Raw genomic sequence first — 18,072 nt, forward strand, 5'->3', positions numbered from 1 at the left:
GAGAAGAGGAAAAGGCTCTTTGAAGAATTTTGAACTACTGGTCCTACTGAGATGAAGCTACTATTTTGAACTGTAGGTAAAGTTTTTTGGTTATAAATAGCCAAGTGGAGCTTAAGGGTTAATGGTGTTTCATTAGCCCGAGCTATAATGATTTTCTGCTGGCATATTTAGCCTGGTCAAGAGTTCTCTGGGGTCCTATGAGGTGCTTAGTGTACTCAGCTCTCTCTGTGCTTAACTATGATGGCCTGCTTTCATGTGGGCTTTTTTGTTTTTTCTTTGCCTTTTTTTTTTAATGCTTGCGTGCAAGCAAACACAGTTTAGTATTTTCTAATTGTGGAAAGGTGAACATTAGTCTTCAATTAAACATTTTCTCCCTTCACTTAACAATGAATTGGTAAAGTAAAAGATTCTATCCTACTATGCATGAAATACTGCAGTAAGTGTGATTTAAAGGAAATCCACTTAAAAAACAGCAGGAAAACCTTCATTTATTATGTGAACATGCAAACAAAAAAGCTGCAAAAATAATTCCACCTTCTTCCCCCTTCCATTGCAAAGCAGACTGCTGGGGATGGGTTTGGTCTTGAAAGTCCAGAGGTATCTGAACCTGATCTTCAGTACACACTGCTCTCCACAGAAGTTAATAACCTTTCCCATGAGGCTTCACATTACACCCCAAATCCTTAAAGGCGAAACAATACCCTGACACTGAAGTTTATAATCTTCCAGATCAGCCTGTTTAAAAATCTATACTTTATCTCACAATACACTGTTTAAATATACAAACTAGATTTCAAGACTGAAGTGGGAAATTGCTGAAAGGAGCAGGACTCACATATACTACTGGAATCTCAGCAATAAATCTCTCCAAGAGAAAGCAACAAAAGATTTTAAGCTGCTACACGGAATTCGCACAGTGACTGACAAGAGTGATTAAGCAAGTTTTGCTAGACATCAGCCAAAAAAACAAACAATACATGAAATGAGGGAAGTGGCTCAGTTAAGCAGTCATTAAACTGCATATGACAAATGGCACAGAAAAAGCTTGTGGATTACATTATCCATTGAAAATGTTCCACTTAGCAACACTACATGGACTTAGAAACAATTGTTTTTAAAGAAACAATTCAGATAGCTCAAATTAAAATTAAAAGCATGCTGCTCTTTTGAAAACTTTCTGGGTTTTGCTACTTACTAATACACCACTTACTGCTCTGGCATGAAGCTAAGTGAGAAGATGAAATGAATGTTGATGTAACAGACTAGTAAACTAATTTAAGGATTCACTGCAACCATTATACCATACAGACAATATTGCAACACAGAAGCCTTTACTTTACATTACTATTCTTTGCATGGGTCTCGAGAGCAACATGAAGCCCAATTAAACTATCTGCAGTCTATAGGAGTCTGAACAAAAATAAAATGCAAATACCTGGCTATCAAGAACATAAAACCTTAATATCTGGTTTTAGAATAATTAGATAGCATTCCCTTTTAAACTGATTGAAGAATAGACATTTCTCTTTAAACTCTTAACCTCTCCTTCCTATCCTCAATAATATGAAAAAGTGATCAGCTAGTGAGGCAGATAAACAGCCCCCCTAGTCCTTTCTTGAAGTCACACATAAAATCCAAATTGATGTATTGTTTCTATCAATGTTACAAATTATAAACTTCTTTGCAGCAATATAATTTCATTAATACACTGCTTTTGTGAGGTCCATATGTCTATCACTGCTGCTTAAGATGTGTAGAATAAAACTCTGAAACCCACATTTGTGGAAAATAAGGATTAATATACAGAAGGATATGAATACAGTTAGGGGTTTTATATGAATAAAAAAGTTGGGAAACACTGTGCTTTTGCAAGCATCAGTTTCAGATCTCAGGTACCACTGGGTTTACCATCTGGTATCCCTCACTGCATTCAGCTCTTAATATCACTGCTAACATAGGCAAGCAACTATACTTCAGAAGGACTGATAAAATAATGAAGAGTCCTTTAATCTACAGGAAACCATTGTAGTCAATTTATAAGAAATATTGCATCCCTTTGTAGGATGTGTAATTATTTTCTATTAATCATGTGCTATAAAGCTACATTATGTGGTTATTCTGTTATCACTAGAAAGAGGCCTGCAGTCAGCTCCTGACAATGTTAGGTAATTACTAACACAAAGCTTCTTTCTCCTTATGTAGAAACGCTATCAAGATCCAGAGGTGCTGTGATGCTCGCTGTATGAAAATAACTCTCCAAAGAAATTCAATAACTGCAAAATGAATTGCTCCAAGGCAAATAGAGGGATAGGGAGAGGGGGGCAGGGCCAGATCCAGCTGCCCTGCAATGAGGAGAATGCACAAGTGTGCGGCCACGCTCTGCCATGTGACAGGGAGCACATTTGCCATACCAGGCAATGTTAGCAGAGCCAGGGGGAGGAGGGGGCCACCACAACCCCCACCCTCCCTGGAAGACAAGCACCAGGGCACTGGAATATATTATGCCAAATAATATGAAACAACAACCTTAACAAATGATCAAATGCTTTCTAAGCTACTTCTGCATTTCCACTGTCATAGAATGGATTGTTTTTTTCCCCAGCAGAAATTTATTAACCAAAGTGAAGCAATTTCACAGGGCAGGAAGGAACAGGTTATGATTTAACATTTAACATGCTGGCAAAACACTCTGTACAGCATGTTAGATAGCAGGGGGTGAAAGTCCCATCAGGGTTTACAGGCTCCTTAAATGCTCTCAGCTGAACACACTGTGAGCAAATGCTTCTCCCTGTCCCCATCCCACCCATTTCACTGCACTGATGTCTAGGTACCCAAGACTTCACGAGACACTGATCATAAAACCTTTTGTACTTGGGGAAAAGCAATAGTTAGCAATACACTCCCTATTTTCTACAGATATCATTTAAATCCAAGATTTTAGTCCTCTGCAGAAGAGAATTTTGATATTTTGACATATAAAAAGAGAAAATTTTTATACTTGAGGATTTCCAAAGCAGTTGCTGCCTTTAGAACAGTTCTTCTGCCTTTATGAGATTCTCCAGATGCTTTACACCATATAAACTTCTACTGACTTAAGCAAAAGTTGAGAACATCTAGTTCTTGTGCAATTAGTCTCCATTGTTGAATACATATGGTATGTTTTTTCATGTTTGTGGGGTGGGTTTTTATTTGTTTGGTTTTAGAAAAGAGTTGCTGAAAAATTATCCTTGCGTTTCAATGCCTTGAAGAAAAAAATGGAGTTGTATTTTAAAAAAAACACAACCAAAGTATATGAATTCAAGATTTTTCTCCTTCCTTCTTCTAGTGGCAGTGTGAATAATACTAAGTCATGGGCTGAATACCTGCAAATTTTAAAACTGAAAAGCAAAACGTATCTATAGTCTTGTTTGGGGTTAAAGTAAGTAGCATCTACTATCAAGCTAAATATGTGTCAGAAGCAGGGATAAATTTTTTGCAAAGAACATTCTAGGGTGTAATTTTAGCAAGATAATATTTTAAAACATCTCCAATTCATCCAGTAGATTCATCTAGCTAAAAAGTTTTAGAACTTCCTTAGGTGTAATTGTTGAATGATACACTATCAACCAGGGAGCAGTTTTGGTACAGAACAGCATTTTCTCTAAAAGCAGAGAATGACAAATGTCTTAAATAACTGAATGAGACTTCTTCACAGGTAGTAGAGTTGTTTTAAGACAGCAATAAAATGGTCATCTTTAAAAATATAAGCACTAAATTTATTGTATGGTTGCATTATTAGGTTTTATTTCCCACAATGACATGAGAAAAAATATACAGCAATTAAAGATTTCCAATATAAATCACAGTAAGCAGACTGAGTTCTGAACCAAAACTGCCCCCAGAAAACACCCTGGAACAATAGGAAGGCCATTTTATTTTCTCTTAGATGACACGTTGCCAACTTTTCTTCTAATCTGATAGGCAAAGGCTTACATATTATCAGTATGCAAAGCAACAGAGCTGGAGTCACTTGGCATTAGTTCCAACCAAACTTCTGTTTAAAGGCTTTCACTATTGTTTTTAGACATATACTTATTGTTCTCCTACCCCACCCGGAAAGATCAAAACTAAACAAGCCAGGAAACAGGTAATGTACAACTGAGTATTGCATTTTAGTTTTGATCAGAAGCATCCCACTGAAGTGAATCTCCCAAAGCTCCCACCTTCCCCCCACTTGGCTCCCTTTGCACAGCCTCAGAGCACACACACTACATTTATTTAAAGACACTACATTTATTTCATTCCACAAAACCAGGCTAGACCACTTTGGACATCCAACAGCTTTGGAAAAGCATGGTGTGGACAGCAGGGCTCAAACACTGAGTGTTTCACCCTGCAAATCTGCTCCTAGTGGTACTCCCTATTTGCTAGAGGAGACATAGGCAGTATGGCCATGGAACAGAAATTATGGGTCTCAATATGATCAGCCAGAAAGCAACCTAAAAAATAAAACACTCAGGACTTCAGGATGTCTGGCATATATTTTAGAAAAATACTGAATAAATACATTTTATTAAGATTATACAGATAGTGAACAAAATGTTCACAGTGATTCTGAAACAGGTGCATGGTTAAGTTGCACCTTTATTTCATAAGCAGTAACCTGAGCTGTGGACTTTCTTTGTCCTTTTACTAGGCAAAAAATACAGGTTGAGATGTGAGCATTTTAACATTTGTTGTATTGAAAGAACAAAAATCTGCCACACATGAAACCTACAACCACTGAATGTAGGGTTATCTAAGCACCAAGTTAACACTCTACTTTCTGAAAAAATTTGGAGCAAAAGGTTGCCATAGATGAGGTTTCCATGAACCATAAATACTAGAGCAGCATTGGTGTGCAATGAAATAATAAGAAGGAGAATTCCAGTTTTAGATATAATTTGTGATCTTAAAGTGTTTGCTATTTTAATACAAATATAAATAAGAAATATATTAAATTAGTTTCATGTTAAGAAATGTCAGTAATTCTACTAAGCAGCTTCCCACTAACAGATTGAAGTAAATTTTCACTATTACTGGCATTTGGCTGATGAAACTGGAACTTCATAACACAAAACATACACCTAAAGCAAATGAACAAGTAATGCAAGTGTTGCACTTGCATATATTGTGCATACAAAACTTAGGGGAAAAAATTGAACTACCTCTATCCGTAGTTATCATTGTTTCTGGAAATTGATTTCTTGAGTAGAGCTATGGAAGATTTATAAAAATGATTGCTATACTATGGTCTGTTTTCTCATTTATCACATGGGTTTGAAAGCAAAGGCAAGCCCATATATGAGCAGGAGTTAAGAGCAATCACCCTTTTAGAAAACAGGTCTACAAAGTATTGCATTTCTAACAGTCAATAGTAACTAAGAAATGTTATTAACATGTCTCTTTATCAGTACAGCTGTATTTTTTCATTACAAAATGGAATAAGGGTATATAGCTTTCTGAAAGTTCACATCATTCATAGCATAAGTGATAAAAGCCACTTGAATATTCCAGAATATTATAAAATACTAGTAATAGTATATCTGTACAGATACATTAATCAATTAATCTGAAATGTTAACTACATTTTAAAATAAACAAGTACTATTGTTATAGGTCTGTTAATTCTGCTCAGATTAAAAACTCAACTTTTGAGGGAAACTTGATAGAAAAACCTAGAAAGAAGTTGTGAGGCTTTTGGGGTTTTTTGTAAAAGCCCACAGGACTGCTGCCATACAAAAGCCACAACTGACATAAATATTTAGAAAATAGCTTAAATAGTTTTTGAATACGCCTTTAAAACAAGAAAAACATGCTTTTCCACAGTAACTGCACTAGGGCATAGGTATCTCTGTTGTCAGAGTATGAGCTCATGCTCATTGCAATAACACTGAGTTTTGATGCTCATTAAAAGCAAATTCTGGGGACCTGTCTTTGCATAATACTTAGCTATTTTAGGACGTAAACACTGCCAAAGTGAAACTATGCTCATTTTTCTAAAAGACATTTACCTAGAAACTTACATGTAACGTATTCCTCCTCCTTCTTTATTTAAATTGTATAAATGCCCAAATTTGCTAAACTGGTTCATAATTACTCTGTTATACTAATGATCTCATTTCATGGAAGCAAATAGTGCTTTCCCCCTAATTTCTATACAGGTATGAGAAAAGCTGGTAAAAATATATTGCTTTGGCATAACTAATGCTGGGAGAGATGAATATCTATCTTATCACGTTCATCAGAGCAGGCCATACCATTTATATTTCACTGTAAAACAAAGAACTCTTACATGTTGCACAAATATTCTCGATATTTTGTTAATGCTTCACCCTTCCTACTATAACATGGCTATACCCATACTTACTTCCTTATCAGCAAAATGTGATTTTCAAGAGTAATGTTCCTGGCTGACATATGATAGAAAGGCAATAAAGCCACAGCTAGGTTCAGCTGAAGCTGAATTTATGACACCATTTTGGATGCATACACATCGCCCCCCTGTCAGTACCTGCATCTCTCATTTTCAACCACTAGATGGTGTGAAAAAATAAAAAAATTGCCTAGGATTCCTGCCGACTGCCACAAAATCCAAGCATTAATGTAGTGGATTAGGAAATATTTTAGAAGAAAAGTCTTGACCCACTTCGGGACGGTCAGGCTCACTTTTCTTTTGGTTATATTTTCACTTACTGGACAAAGAGCTCATAAATGATTAGACCTTGAAACTGAATCAAGTGGAGGGTTAAGATAGATAATTCTCTGGCACTTTCCCCTCCAAGGACCCTAAATTCCAAGCTGACAGTAGTGGCCAACACTCATTTTTCTGAAAAAGCTGTAACAATCTTTAAGTGGAACAGGGCTGAATTTTCTGGGCTGTATTTTGGAGCAGAAATCATTCCCATAGAGAGAGGCTCTATATATCTGGAGCAGCAGCAAGCCTGCTTCAAGGACCGATTACGGATTAATCACGGCATGGCAACAGGACTGTTGATATACAGAGGACAGCTTAAGCTACTGTTTTTCTATTTTGCTCCATTTTTTAAATTAAATTTCTCACTTTTTTGGGGAAGGAGTAGCAAACAATTTTTTTCACCTACAAGCTGAAGATTAAGATTTTATAGTTGCCATAATGTACCCGAAGAGCACAACCCACAAAGAGGCCAAACTCATACAGTGGAATCCATTCACTCATGGGCTTTTTGGGGGGAGCAAGAGGAGGAAGAAATGGTTATTTTAAATTAGTCCAATTCTTCAGTGCTGAATAACTGCTTGAAAGTTTGCCCAATCCACAAGCTTTATTCAGCCTTTAGTAATGCAATTCAGTTATTAGTTTAAGTGACAATGAAATACCCCAAAAGACATACATGGTCAAATTAATATTAGTAATACATCTTCTATATTTTTATATAGGACTATCCTTATATCCATAAATCTTAAATTTATTTAAAAGAGAAGCTGTTACATTTATTATCCAGAAATGTAGTTAAAGGTATCACAGAAGATTTAAAGCAATTGTGACAAAACTTAATTTGAAACTAGTACAAACAGATGCCTTTATCTTTCATGCACCTACTTGTGTATTTCAGTGACCTACAATATTTTTTGTACTAATTACACTGAACAGCAATTAGATAGACACATATTTTATAAAGTAGTTTTTTTCATTGAGAACTTATAAAAGCGGTTTGTTTTTTTTTTCTAATAGGGGGAGAAAATAGAAATTTCCTCTGATTAATTGTTCAGAAGTAGACTTCAATGGACCATGATATATATATTTTAACAGAGGTTTTGTTTGTGTTGGGGAGGTCAAGAGAAAATGTGAAAATTAACCAACATCAACATAAAACAAAACTTCATGCCTTTACTGTTTAGTGCTAATTCAGATGAGAGAAATTATATTTCTCATTTGCTTTGCAAACAGAAATATAATAAAAAATGCCCAAATCTGTCAGAGCAAATGAATTTGGAATCTGAGCTCTCAGAACAATAACAATCTACATACAAAGATGAAAGCATAGTTCAAAAAAACAAACCATCTTTTGTAGGAAGATCCCAAAAAAGTCAGAATCAGCAGAGTCAGGAATATAAAACAGGAAACAAAAAACATAACATACAAGGTAACTTAAAATTCTGCAAGGTTAACTTCTACAAGCAGAAAGTACATTGTCTCCTGTTAAGTCAGTTAACAAATGGTAGCCAAGATCTAACACGTAAATAAACATGCTTTAAAGTTAATTCCTGTTATGTGGCTATGTTTTAATTGTGATTATAGTTCATTTGACAAAATAATTAATTGCAGTGACTATCTGATTGCAGACAAAGGATTTGAAAGGGAGTGCCAATTTCCCCCCACAGAACTGTGGGAATGTGCCCTTGTGCCATGGCCCTCTTTTTACAAACCATGTAGCCCCAGTAGTGTCTCATACCTTACTGATAATGTAGATAACGTCACCACGTTTAAATGTCAACTCATCAGCTTCATCTCCAGTGCAGTCCCACAAACCTTGATAGAAATTGGCATAATCGGTATTTTCGCTATCTGCAAAGAAAACAGCACCTAATTATAAACCAACTAAGGCTGAGGATAACTAAAGTTACTCTTTAAACCTTCAAATAGTACAAAGCAATTTATTAGCACGCATTTCTTATTCCTCTTTTCAGAAACAGCTCCTTCCTGCCATGAAAGCAAGTGAAAAATAAGTTTAATGTGCAAGCCCTTCACTGGCAAGTTGCATCACTGAGAGACATGTAGCTACAGGTTTTCAAAGCATTTTTCAAAGCTGCAACTTAAAGCAGCTATTTTTCCTCTGCCAGTATATTTCTAGCAAGCCATATATGTACCCCAACTTGAAACTGATAAAACTGCTAGAATATAATTAATAATGATCAGTGAAAGGAAGCTAAAGTATTTTGTGATACACTCCCCCTCTCTCTCCCGTTCCAACAAAATTAAATAGCTTCTCTGAGAACCTCTGAGATAATCCTTGATTCTTCCTTCTGAAATATTGGAGAACTTGGAAACTGTTGCTGAAGCTGCATTTCAAAAATATTTGTGTCAGCTCCAGTTTAGGACATTAAGCCCTGGCTAAACGTGCAACTACACTACAGTCATAAACTCATCCTTCTAACAGCATAAGCACAATGGATGTGCTGTGTTCAAGCTGCCATACAGACCATTAACTGATTGATTATTTAGCACTCTTTGCTCTGTAATACGGCAATAACACAGTAATAAATGCTTTGTCATACATTTACAATACAGAGTACATCTATTGAAACACAGCGCTCACACACAGTTAAATACACTGGGCGCTTCTGTTGCACTGCAAACTATTTCCTGTTTTTAATTCCATGAGAATGGAGTGTGATGAGTTAATGCAAAAAGAATGTAAGCAATACCACTAAGATGACCGGTTACATTATGTATACACTAACCAGACAGAATGTATACGTACTAATAATTTACATCACTGGAAAGCTATCTTCTAATTCTGATAACATAAATATCACTGAACTGGCTGGATCAAGGCTGTCATCTTAGTTTTGTTATATGATCCTTGAACTGCAGGCTTGCTGGTTATTCCAACATACACCAGTTACATTTGCATGTCATTAGCACTCTACACCATTATTTATAGTTTGCAATTTAACCATGATTGGTTCATTTTATTACAAAAAAAAATCCTGCTAAAATATCAAGTCTCAGGAGATAGAAAGCATCACACTATAAAAGAATAGTGGTATTCAACTTGTGTTCTTCTCTATTTTGGTAAATACCTAGATTTGAATTTTAATACTCTATGTGTGAGCAAGAAGAGTTTGTTTTCTCTTTCTCCATTTCAGCCTGCATTCTGTGCTATCTTGTATGGGTGGCAATACTGTCATAAGGCTAAATATTCACAACCTTCTATTCAAAGCTGCTGTGCCAGTTATCCACCATTTAATTTCCATAAACTGGTGATTAGGATCTATGACTTTCTGCATAGCACTAGGGGGCGTTCTGGCTGCCAGGGCCCAAAATCTTCTGTCCTTACCCCAAAAGCAACAATTCATACCCATATGAAAGCTCACAATCATTGAGAAATAAGAGATTTAGTTATTTTAAAATGCACAGACATTTTAATATGAAGGCATAATCAGTTTGAAATGTTGCACCTCCAAATTTTGGCCCTTCCTATTTTTCACCTCATTATTCACCAATTTAGCATTAGACAATTATAAACAGTAACACAGGTTAGCACAAAATTAATTTGTGATAAATATTAAATCAGAATCTCTCCTTGGTCATTTCTTACTATACAGATCACAGTTCCCAACTCTGTGTCATAAACAATAACGTAAGTCCACACGAGAAAAAAATAAAATAACTATTTTGGTACATCCCACCTCTCAAATCTTTCATCAGTTGGCTTATTGATTTTGTTTAAAACACATTACTCAGGACTTTTACTTCTTCAGAACATCACTGAAAGAAATCATGACTTTCCACACTGACCTTTACCACTTTGAGCTCTGCTCTTACCTTTATGTGCCTGCAGTAACTCCTGTTAACACTTAAGTGAGTTGCAACAGAAGGGACCCAATAGCGGGTGAGACACGTCTCTCCTTTTATGTTCATCATGAGCATTTAATTAAGTTTTAAAGTGGAAAGCAACTCAATTAATAATGTGAACACACTGGAAAGATGCATTTTAAAATAAGCTTATTGCAACAGAGAAGATTCTGACCAAAGACTGACCAGGGCTCTGTGCCCTCATCTGTGAATTCAGCATAAGATAGGGTTATTTTAATCAGAAAGCCACATTTTTCAGAAAAATATACACAGTATACCAAGAGCACAGAAAGAAAAAACATGGAAAAAAAGTGGCAGTGTAAGTTTGTGAACAACTATTCTATAAGGGTAACTAACTATACATGAAAGACAATTGTAAATGTAACTTCAGACTTTATACACCTAAAGTGAAAAGGGCTTCATAAAATGATTCATAGTGCTTACAAACACAGGTGTAGAATGAAGAAAAAAAAATAGGCTGCAAAAACCTCTGCAAAACACAAGCCCACTCATTCTTACTTTGGTCCCTTTCAGTTTGAGAAGACCTTGACAAATTTCCTTTTATTGCCTCTGAAGAATGGTATAAAACAAAACCAGGAGGTCTGAGTAAAGGAATTTGGTATTTATATGGCAGTGAAATAATGTGAAGCTTCTTAAACACATGTAGTACCTGAAAACAGATGGATTTAGCATCAAGAACTTACATGCCCATTACAGTTCAAATTCCAAAGGTATTGATTTGCTGGTGTTACTCTGTTAAAATTACACTCTATTCTCAAACACTTCAAAATGTTGCATGCCTTAAAAATACTATGACGACGTAACTGCTAAACTGAAGTGTGTTACATTTTGAAGGTATGGTCACTTGTCCAGAAATACAAATAAGACATGATAAAAAACCATTAAGTGTGTATCTGAGGGCAGAAAGCAGTTCGGTTTTATCTACCCACTGCTTTGAAGACTACCAATCCCAAGAAATGGGTGAAGAGGATTTTGGATAGGTTGTTTCTCCAGAAAATATTTCTTTTATTCCAGGACAGCTACCTGGATGAACTACTATCCAATAGTTATCAATACTCTTCCACAAAGAATTCTTCATGGTTTACTCCAGCCATCTCTGCTTTTCTAGTAATGGTAGTAGGAACAATGGATATTTTTGTTCAATACACGGATGGAAACACTTCAGAGTTATTTTGACAGATCAAAAGACAATGGCTGCCAGCCTCTCTGACAGTAGTCTCAGGCTGCTTATTTCACTGAAAAATACTGCCATCTGACAATACGTGCTTGAAGAAAGAAAGGTAAACAGTTCAGGTAAAAAAAATCTGAAAAATATATCACTCAAGCATGCATCTCAAATATTAGACTATTTAAAACTTAGGAATGCCCATGAATTGCTCAAGGGGAAAAATTATAATAATATTCTAACAACCACAATAGACAGAAAAGAAGAACCAAACCACACCACAACTTGAAAAACAGATTAATAATACATATTTCAGAGGGATTTAAGTGTGCTATCTCACTGCAGCCTAAGGCAATCAGCAGGTTAATTTCTGCCCCCTACATTGTGACAATTTTTGCAATTCCCATTTCTGAGCACAAACCTGACAGAGCACTAAACAGACCAAAACAAAATCAAAGTTACAACCTAAATATGAAAATGCACTACATAAAACGTTAGTATAAATGTGATTGTGCCTGATTTGTTTCAGTCGTCCATTTTAATGCTGATGACATGCAAGTTAGCAAACCCTACTATGGTAGTGATTTAGAGCCAGGAGTTTTATTATTTGCTTGCACATTCCTTGTGGAATGAAGGAATACATGTGAATGTTTTCCATGCACAACTGTGGTCCACTGCCTAGCATATTAAACAGCTTGCCATTCTGACTCATGTTCCTCAACTCTTGGTAAGATTTTTCAAAAGTTAATAGTGTCAGATTTGAAGATTCTTTAACAACATTTGAAAAATACAAACTGTAGCCCCTTTGGTTAGTTATGTGCTCAATATTTACTATTGTGAAGGCTTAAAGATGGAGGTACAGCTGAAGTTCAAAATTAATGCTATCAGAATGAGTGTCTTACACAAGTGATCTAGACTCTCAGTTTTGAGTCTCAATCACCAAACAAGACAAGCTCTGTCAAAGAATCCAGTTATTTGTTCATTCTGATGATGCCCTAAGCTTCAAAAAATGCCTGTTAGTTGCCCTTTATCCCACAGGCCAGAAAAGTTACAAAATAAGGGCAAAACAACAGTAGGGTATTTATTTAGACTCAAAGTCTTAATACATCCCAAGATATTTGGTTTAATCTTTCTCACTTCCATTCTTCTGTTCCTTAAAATCAAACATATTTAAGGAACATATTCTGTTCCTTAAAATCAAACCCAAAAATCATCATATTTACACTGATAAAGCAAAAAAAAAAAAAAAAAGACACTTACTGAAATAGGGATTGTGGAAATGATAATGGGTAGAAAGTTATAACAAAAAAGACCCAGCAAGCCGTATTATATAACTGAAACTCTTCAGTGCTTTGGTATTTTTAAATTATTAGGTCCCTAGCTGTTAATGCAAAGCTATCCAGCAGCAAGAGTCAGCACCAAGAAGAATAGAACAGAATAAAAAGAACTCAAGTCTGAAAGTTAATTGAAGTAGAAATATGTTATGGCAAGAAAAGAGTAGGAAAAAAAAGAAAAATTTTTTGCACTAATCAGCTTGAGCTCAAGCTGAGCTTGAGCAGACAATATGCAGACTATTTTCTCTGAGTTCAGGTTTAGTAAAGCGAGGCAATAAATTAAACTTAAGAATGTATGCACTGTTTGTGTAGAAAATCATAAAATATTCTCAAGTCATGTCAGGTATTTATGATGCGATGCCTATCAGAAATACTCATGTCAACTCAGCCCTAAAAGTCAAACAAATTTCCAGTGTTAAATAGTGAACTATGTAAGATCAGATCACAAAACTATTGCTTGAAATGAGCCTGACATCTGGGGGGAACTGCTATGGTATTTTCAATGACATTACACAAATACTAATAAGACTGATAAGGCTGTTCTCATAGCAATTAAATTTTTTCAAAAATGCAGATACTAAGGTTTTGGTTTTTTAAAAGTATGAGCAATTAGAATTTCAGGAAGGTACATTAGTGGAAAAAAAATGCTGTTGGCAACTTTATAATTGGATTGACCCCATGCTCCATTATGACAACACACTCTTATAATTACAGTAATGTCTAAATGAGTACTAAATATTAAGGCTGTAATGAGTCATGTTGTTTTACACATGTTTTTAGCAGAGCACAATGCTAACAGCATCTGATGGCTCGGCTCTTGTTTCCTTTCCAAGAAAAGCAACCCAAAACTCTTCACAGCAACCTGTTCCTGCTTTCCTGTATGGGTCAGGAAATCAGGCCTCTGTTTCCTCTCCACATGTTGCAACAGGAAGAGCACTGCAGAGCTACTTCCTAAAGGAACTCTTCTTGCCCACCCCTTCCTTGACAGGCCTGAAAGAATTATGTGTATTATGTGCAATGGGGGAAGGAGAGCCAGATTGCATGTCAGTGCAGGTCACAGTTACAATGCGGCAGATCTCACAAAGGTGTAAGGTCTGATAAGAAGCGAGTCTTCTCTGCTTGCTGTGTCAAATCACCAACAGTTTATCTAAAGGTCTGTGCCCTTGAAGCACAAAAATATATTGTTTTTAAGCATAACTGGAAATACCTTTCTTTTAAGAAAAGTTGCCTGGCTATGTGACTTTACATGGTGCATGCAGTTATTTTTCCAGTCCCAGAGATAATTAGCACAAGGGCGCTTTGCCAAGCTAAAGCTGAGAGAATATCCTTCACAGCCTTTCTGGGCATTTGTGTCCTTTTCCAATTTTTATGCTGCTGTCACTGGACTCTGGCATTTCTTACCTGATTCATTTGCTTTCTCTGGTAATTATATGCAATGAAGATATGCATGGCCAACATTTAAACAGGCTGCAGATCAATTAGTGGTCTTAAGTTTATCTGATTTTTATCAAAGAAGACAGAGCTTTGGGTCGATTGTCAGAGCCTGTGTCAAGTTGACCTTTTCAGAGACGTCTACATTGCCAGTCCCTTGGGCAACTTGTTGTCCCCTGTTAGTCTCTGAATGGCAGAAGTCTGTTCTGCTCAAGCACAAAGTATACACAGATGTCTATATTACATTCTTATAGGTTTGACAGCAACTGCATGTTGTATCTATAAACTGTCCTTTAGCAGTGACACTTCCTCAATGATGATAAGCTAATTTATGCAACTAAATCTCCTTTGTGCAGAAATGAAAGCTAATTGAGTCATTACAAAGTAATTCAGGAAGGAATACCTTGTATAAATTGGCTTACTTTATAAATCCTTCTCAAGTGGTTTTCATGCATCCTAAGTGGTACTTAAGCAGTTTTGCTGCCATCACATACCGGGAAAAAAAAGACAGCTTTACAGAGCTATAAAAACATTATTTTAAAACAGCAAATGGAAGAGAGAAGAAAATAAAGGTAAAAAGAAAGTGTATACACAAAATAAAGAGGAAAGGTTTTAATTACCTGAAACAGTGGTAACTTCCTCCTGCCTCTCATTGCTTGGCACTTCAGCTTTTGAAGAAAGACGTTCTTCTGCAAAACACATAACTGCAAATGAAATCCTGAAGGGCCACCTCAGCTGACAGGAATTACAGCCCACATCAGCCTGAAAAACACACTCTGTATTTCCAGACTGTAAGCCTTGTTTACTATTTTGCACTTATACAGAAGTTGGAACATTGTTATTTCTGTGGTTTCCGCCATCCATCCAAACACTCCAAGATCTTTCTTTCAAAATCTCAATTGTGAACATCTGTTTCCCTTTTCACTCTGGTCTGAATGCAGTCATATAGAGCTGCAGTTCTGCTGATTTTCAGCCATTCCGAGGCAATTAGAATGAGGATCCTCTTCTGCTGCATACATTTCTTGCCAGAAGAGGATAAAGAAAAGGAAACCAAGGTGTGAAAAAGTATCCCCAGCCCAAGCAATAACTCAGTTGTAGAGAGCAGTATGCAACAAAGGCTTACCTTTGTTACCAGTATGCAACAAATCTTACCTTCCACACTGTCCTACAGACACAGTAGCTCAACACCTGCATGATGGGAACACAGCCACTACAGATACCATGCCCTTCACTACTCCTACCCATTGTGCCTGACCATGTTTTAAGCAAGCCAGACTCTATCAAATGACTTAGGGCAAGTTTAGGAGACAAGAAAAGAGAAAACCTGGCAGTGATCAGCTCTAAAGCATGTTTTCTGGCTAGCAGGCTTGGAACAGTCTGAAATCCCCACAGGCAACTTCGAAAGATGTGCTCCATCCTCCCTGTCTGGCACAGACATTGAACTCTCTCAAGTCCAGACCCTCACTTGAGTAAATCCACACTCTACTCAGTACAGGGACATCAGATCTGCTCCTTGTATTTCCCAGTCAACAATTCTGTTGATGATGTAAAAAAGGGGAACAAACTTTTAGCTGAATCCTGTCTTTAGGTTCATAAGGAAGTAGAAACAAATTTATCTTGGCATTTACAATATATCACAACTGACAAGGCTGCTGTACTGAATGAGGAAATAGTATATTGATAAACCTACTTCTCAAACATGAATTGGACTTTTAATACATTTAAATTCTCTGCCTTTGCTACTCATCACATCATATACAGATAGTCAAGCTTCTTTGTAAGATACACATTTCAGCAACTAGTTTTGATATTTTACTAATGACAGACAACAGATGAATCACTCACAGTGTTTAAAATGTTCCTCATTGTGAAACACGTATGTAATTGCCCATTTACTTTGACAAAGAGTGAATTTTATATCAAAAGTTCAAAGGATTTTTTAACCTTGTAAAAATTTAATCTATCCACAAGACTGCTCCTGCAAACATTAAAGCAGATGTTTAAAGCACAAGAGTAGACCTGTTGGAATGAGTTGGAATGCATAATTGCTGCTAACCTCTACACACAGTCCTACAAATATTACAATTAGAACATAAGATTCACTTTACAAAGAGCTTTGAAATTCTGCCCTACTAAGTCAGCAAGATTTTTGTTCTTGAATCTTGACTAGTTAAAAATCTGGTAAAGATTAATATAAGCTATTTTTTAAGCCAAGGTGGGGTGGAAAAAGAACAAGAAAAAAAATCCTAGCAATAGATCAGGAGAAATCTGAAGCTGTAGTACACACAAAACACTCTAAACTATGTACTGCATTCAGATGTTCAAATGTATTCCCCTACTTGGCATTAACATTTGTCACACATTTCCAAGTATGCTCATCTGTTTATTTTAAGAACTCACAATTGGAGCAGAAATGGCAAAAGTTCAAGCCTATCTGCTGTCCAGAGCACTAGGAGGCACTGTCATTCTGTGGGTTCCCTACCATGGTTACACCCCTCACAGGGAGTAGTACCCCAGTATCAGTAACATTTTCTAGAATTTCTCCCTTTTCCCAGAAAAAAAACACCTTCATCCAACACAGACACTATCATATTATTCTTTCATTAAACAGATGTTAGTATTACCTGTTACTGAATGTTTGGACCTAAAGCACTTGCTGTGTTGAATGTCCTATGGATTTTAACTCTATCACTTGTCATGGTCATCAGACCAGTTTAAACTGAGGACTGACTCCAGTAGAGGATATCTCAACTAAAGTAAAGCAGCAGCAGAGGTTTGAAGAGACTTTTTTGTAAGGTACTGCTGAATACATGTAAGGTACTGCCAAATACATGTGAACTGCATTGTTATTTCACAGAAAATACTTAGAATATATGCATTCTTCTGAAATATTTATTTCAGAGAAAAGAGTTGACCAGATCCACATCTGAAGATATGAAAATGTCTGAATCAAAGCTCTTTGAATTCCAAAAGGTGTCCAAGTCAAGCAAAAAACTTACCATATTTGCATCCTGATTTGGATCTCAACCATCCCCACTCATCCCACCTTGCTTTACACTACAGAGTTGTCACAGAGAGGACAAAGTTTCAGGTACAATTAGACTGGAAGAGGCAGTCCAGAAGCATGGTGGACATTGTCCAGCTGCTAATGGGCATTCAGTCCATGGTATCAGGCTGAAGAAACTGCATAGGAAACCTCCTCTGAAACAGGCACAACAAACATCAGGTCCTTGGCACAAACCTCTGCTTTATGATCCCGTTGCAAATGGTTCACACCGTTTGCTAATGTAATCATGTTCAGAGTGGAGCAGTTGTAGTAGGCTTGGCTTAGGGTAGTAAAAGAGAACCTGTGGTTCTTAACTCATGTTTTCTGGTATTATGGCCTGAAGCAGTAACTATGTGCAGGCAGCGTCCTTTAAACACAGCAACCTCGATTACCTCAGGAATTACAGCTGCAGTCTGATGCAACATGCATAACTTTGTGTTGCAACAGGGCACAGAGCCAAAAGATTAAAAATTAAATTAAGAAATACTGTAGAAATACT

At 36.4% G+C, this 18,072-nt stretch overlaps 1 protein-coding gene across 2 annotated transcripts in view; it reads right to left on the bottom strand.

Annotated features, from left to right (window-relative positions):
- The window catches only part of SKAP2 (src kinase associated phosphoprotein 2), a 119,476-nt gene that overhangs the window by 2,915 nt on the left and 98,489 nt on the right, over window positions 1–18,072 (bottom strand). Inside the window, exons 10-11 of one of the 2 annotated variants that reach the window (XM_054515516.1) lie at window positions 15,148–15,213; window positions 8,451–8,563 (exon numbers count right to left, since the gene is read on the bottom strand). In XM_054515516.1, coding sequence (XP_054371491.1) covers window positions 8,451–8,563; window positions 15,148–15,213 — 179 coding nt within the window. Of the gene's footprint in view, window positions 1–8,450; window positions 8,564–15,147; window positions 15,217–18,072 lie in introns of both variants that reach the window. The other variant, XM_036406434.2, reaches the window with a different exon arrangement.

Source organism: Molothrus ater, chromosome 1 (genome assembly GCF_012460135.2).
Source record: "Molothrus ater isolate BHLD 08-10-18 breed brown headed cowbird chromosome 1, BPBGC_Mater_1.1, whole genome shotgun sequence".
Taxonomy (NCBI): domain Eukaryota; kingdom Metazoa; phylum Chordata; class Aves; order Passeriformes; family Icteridae; genus Molothrus; species Molothrus ater.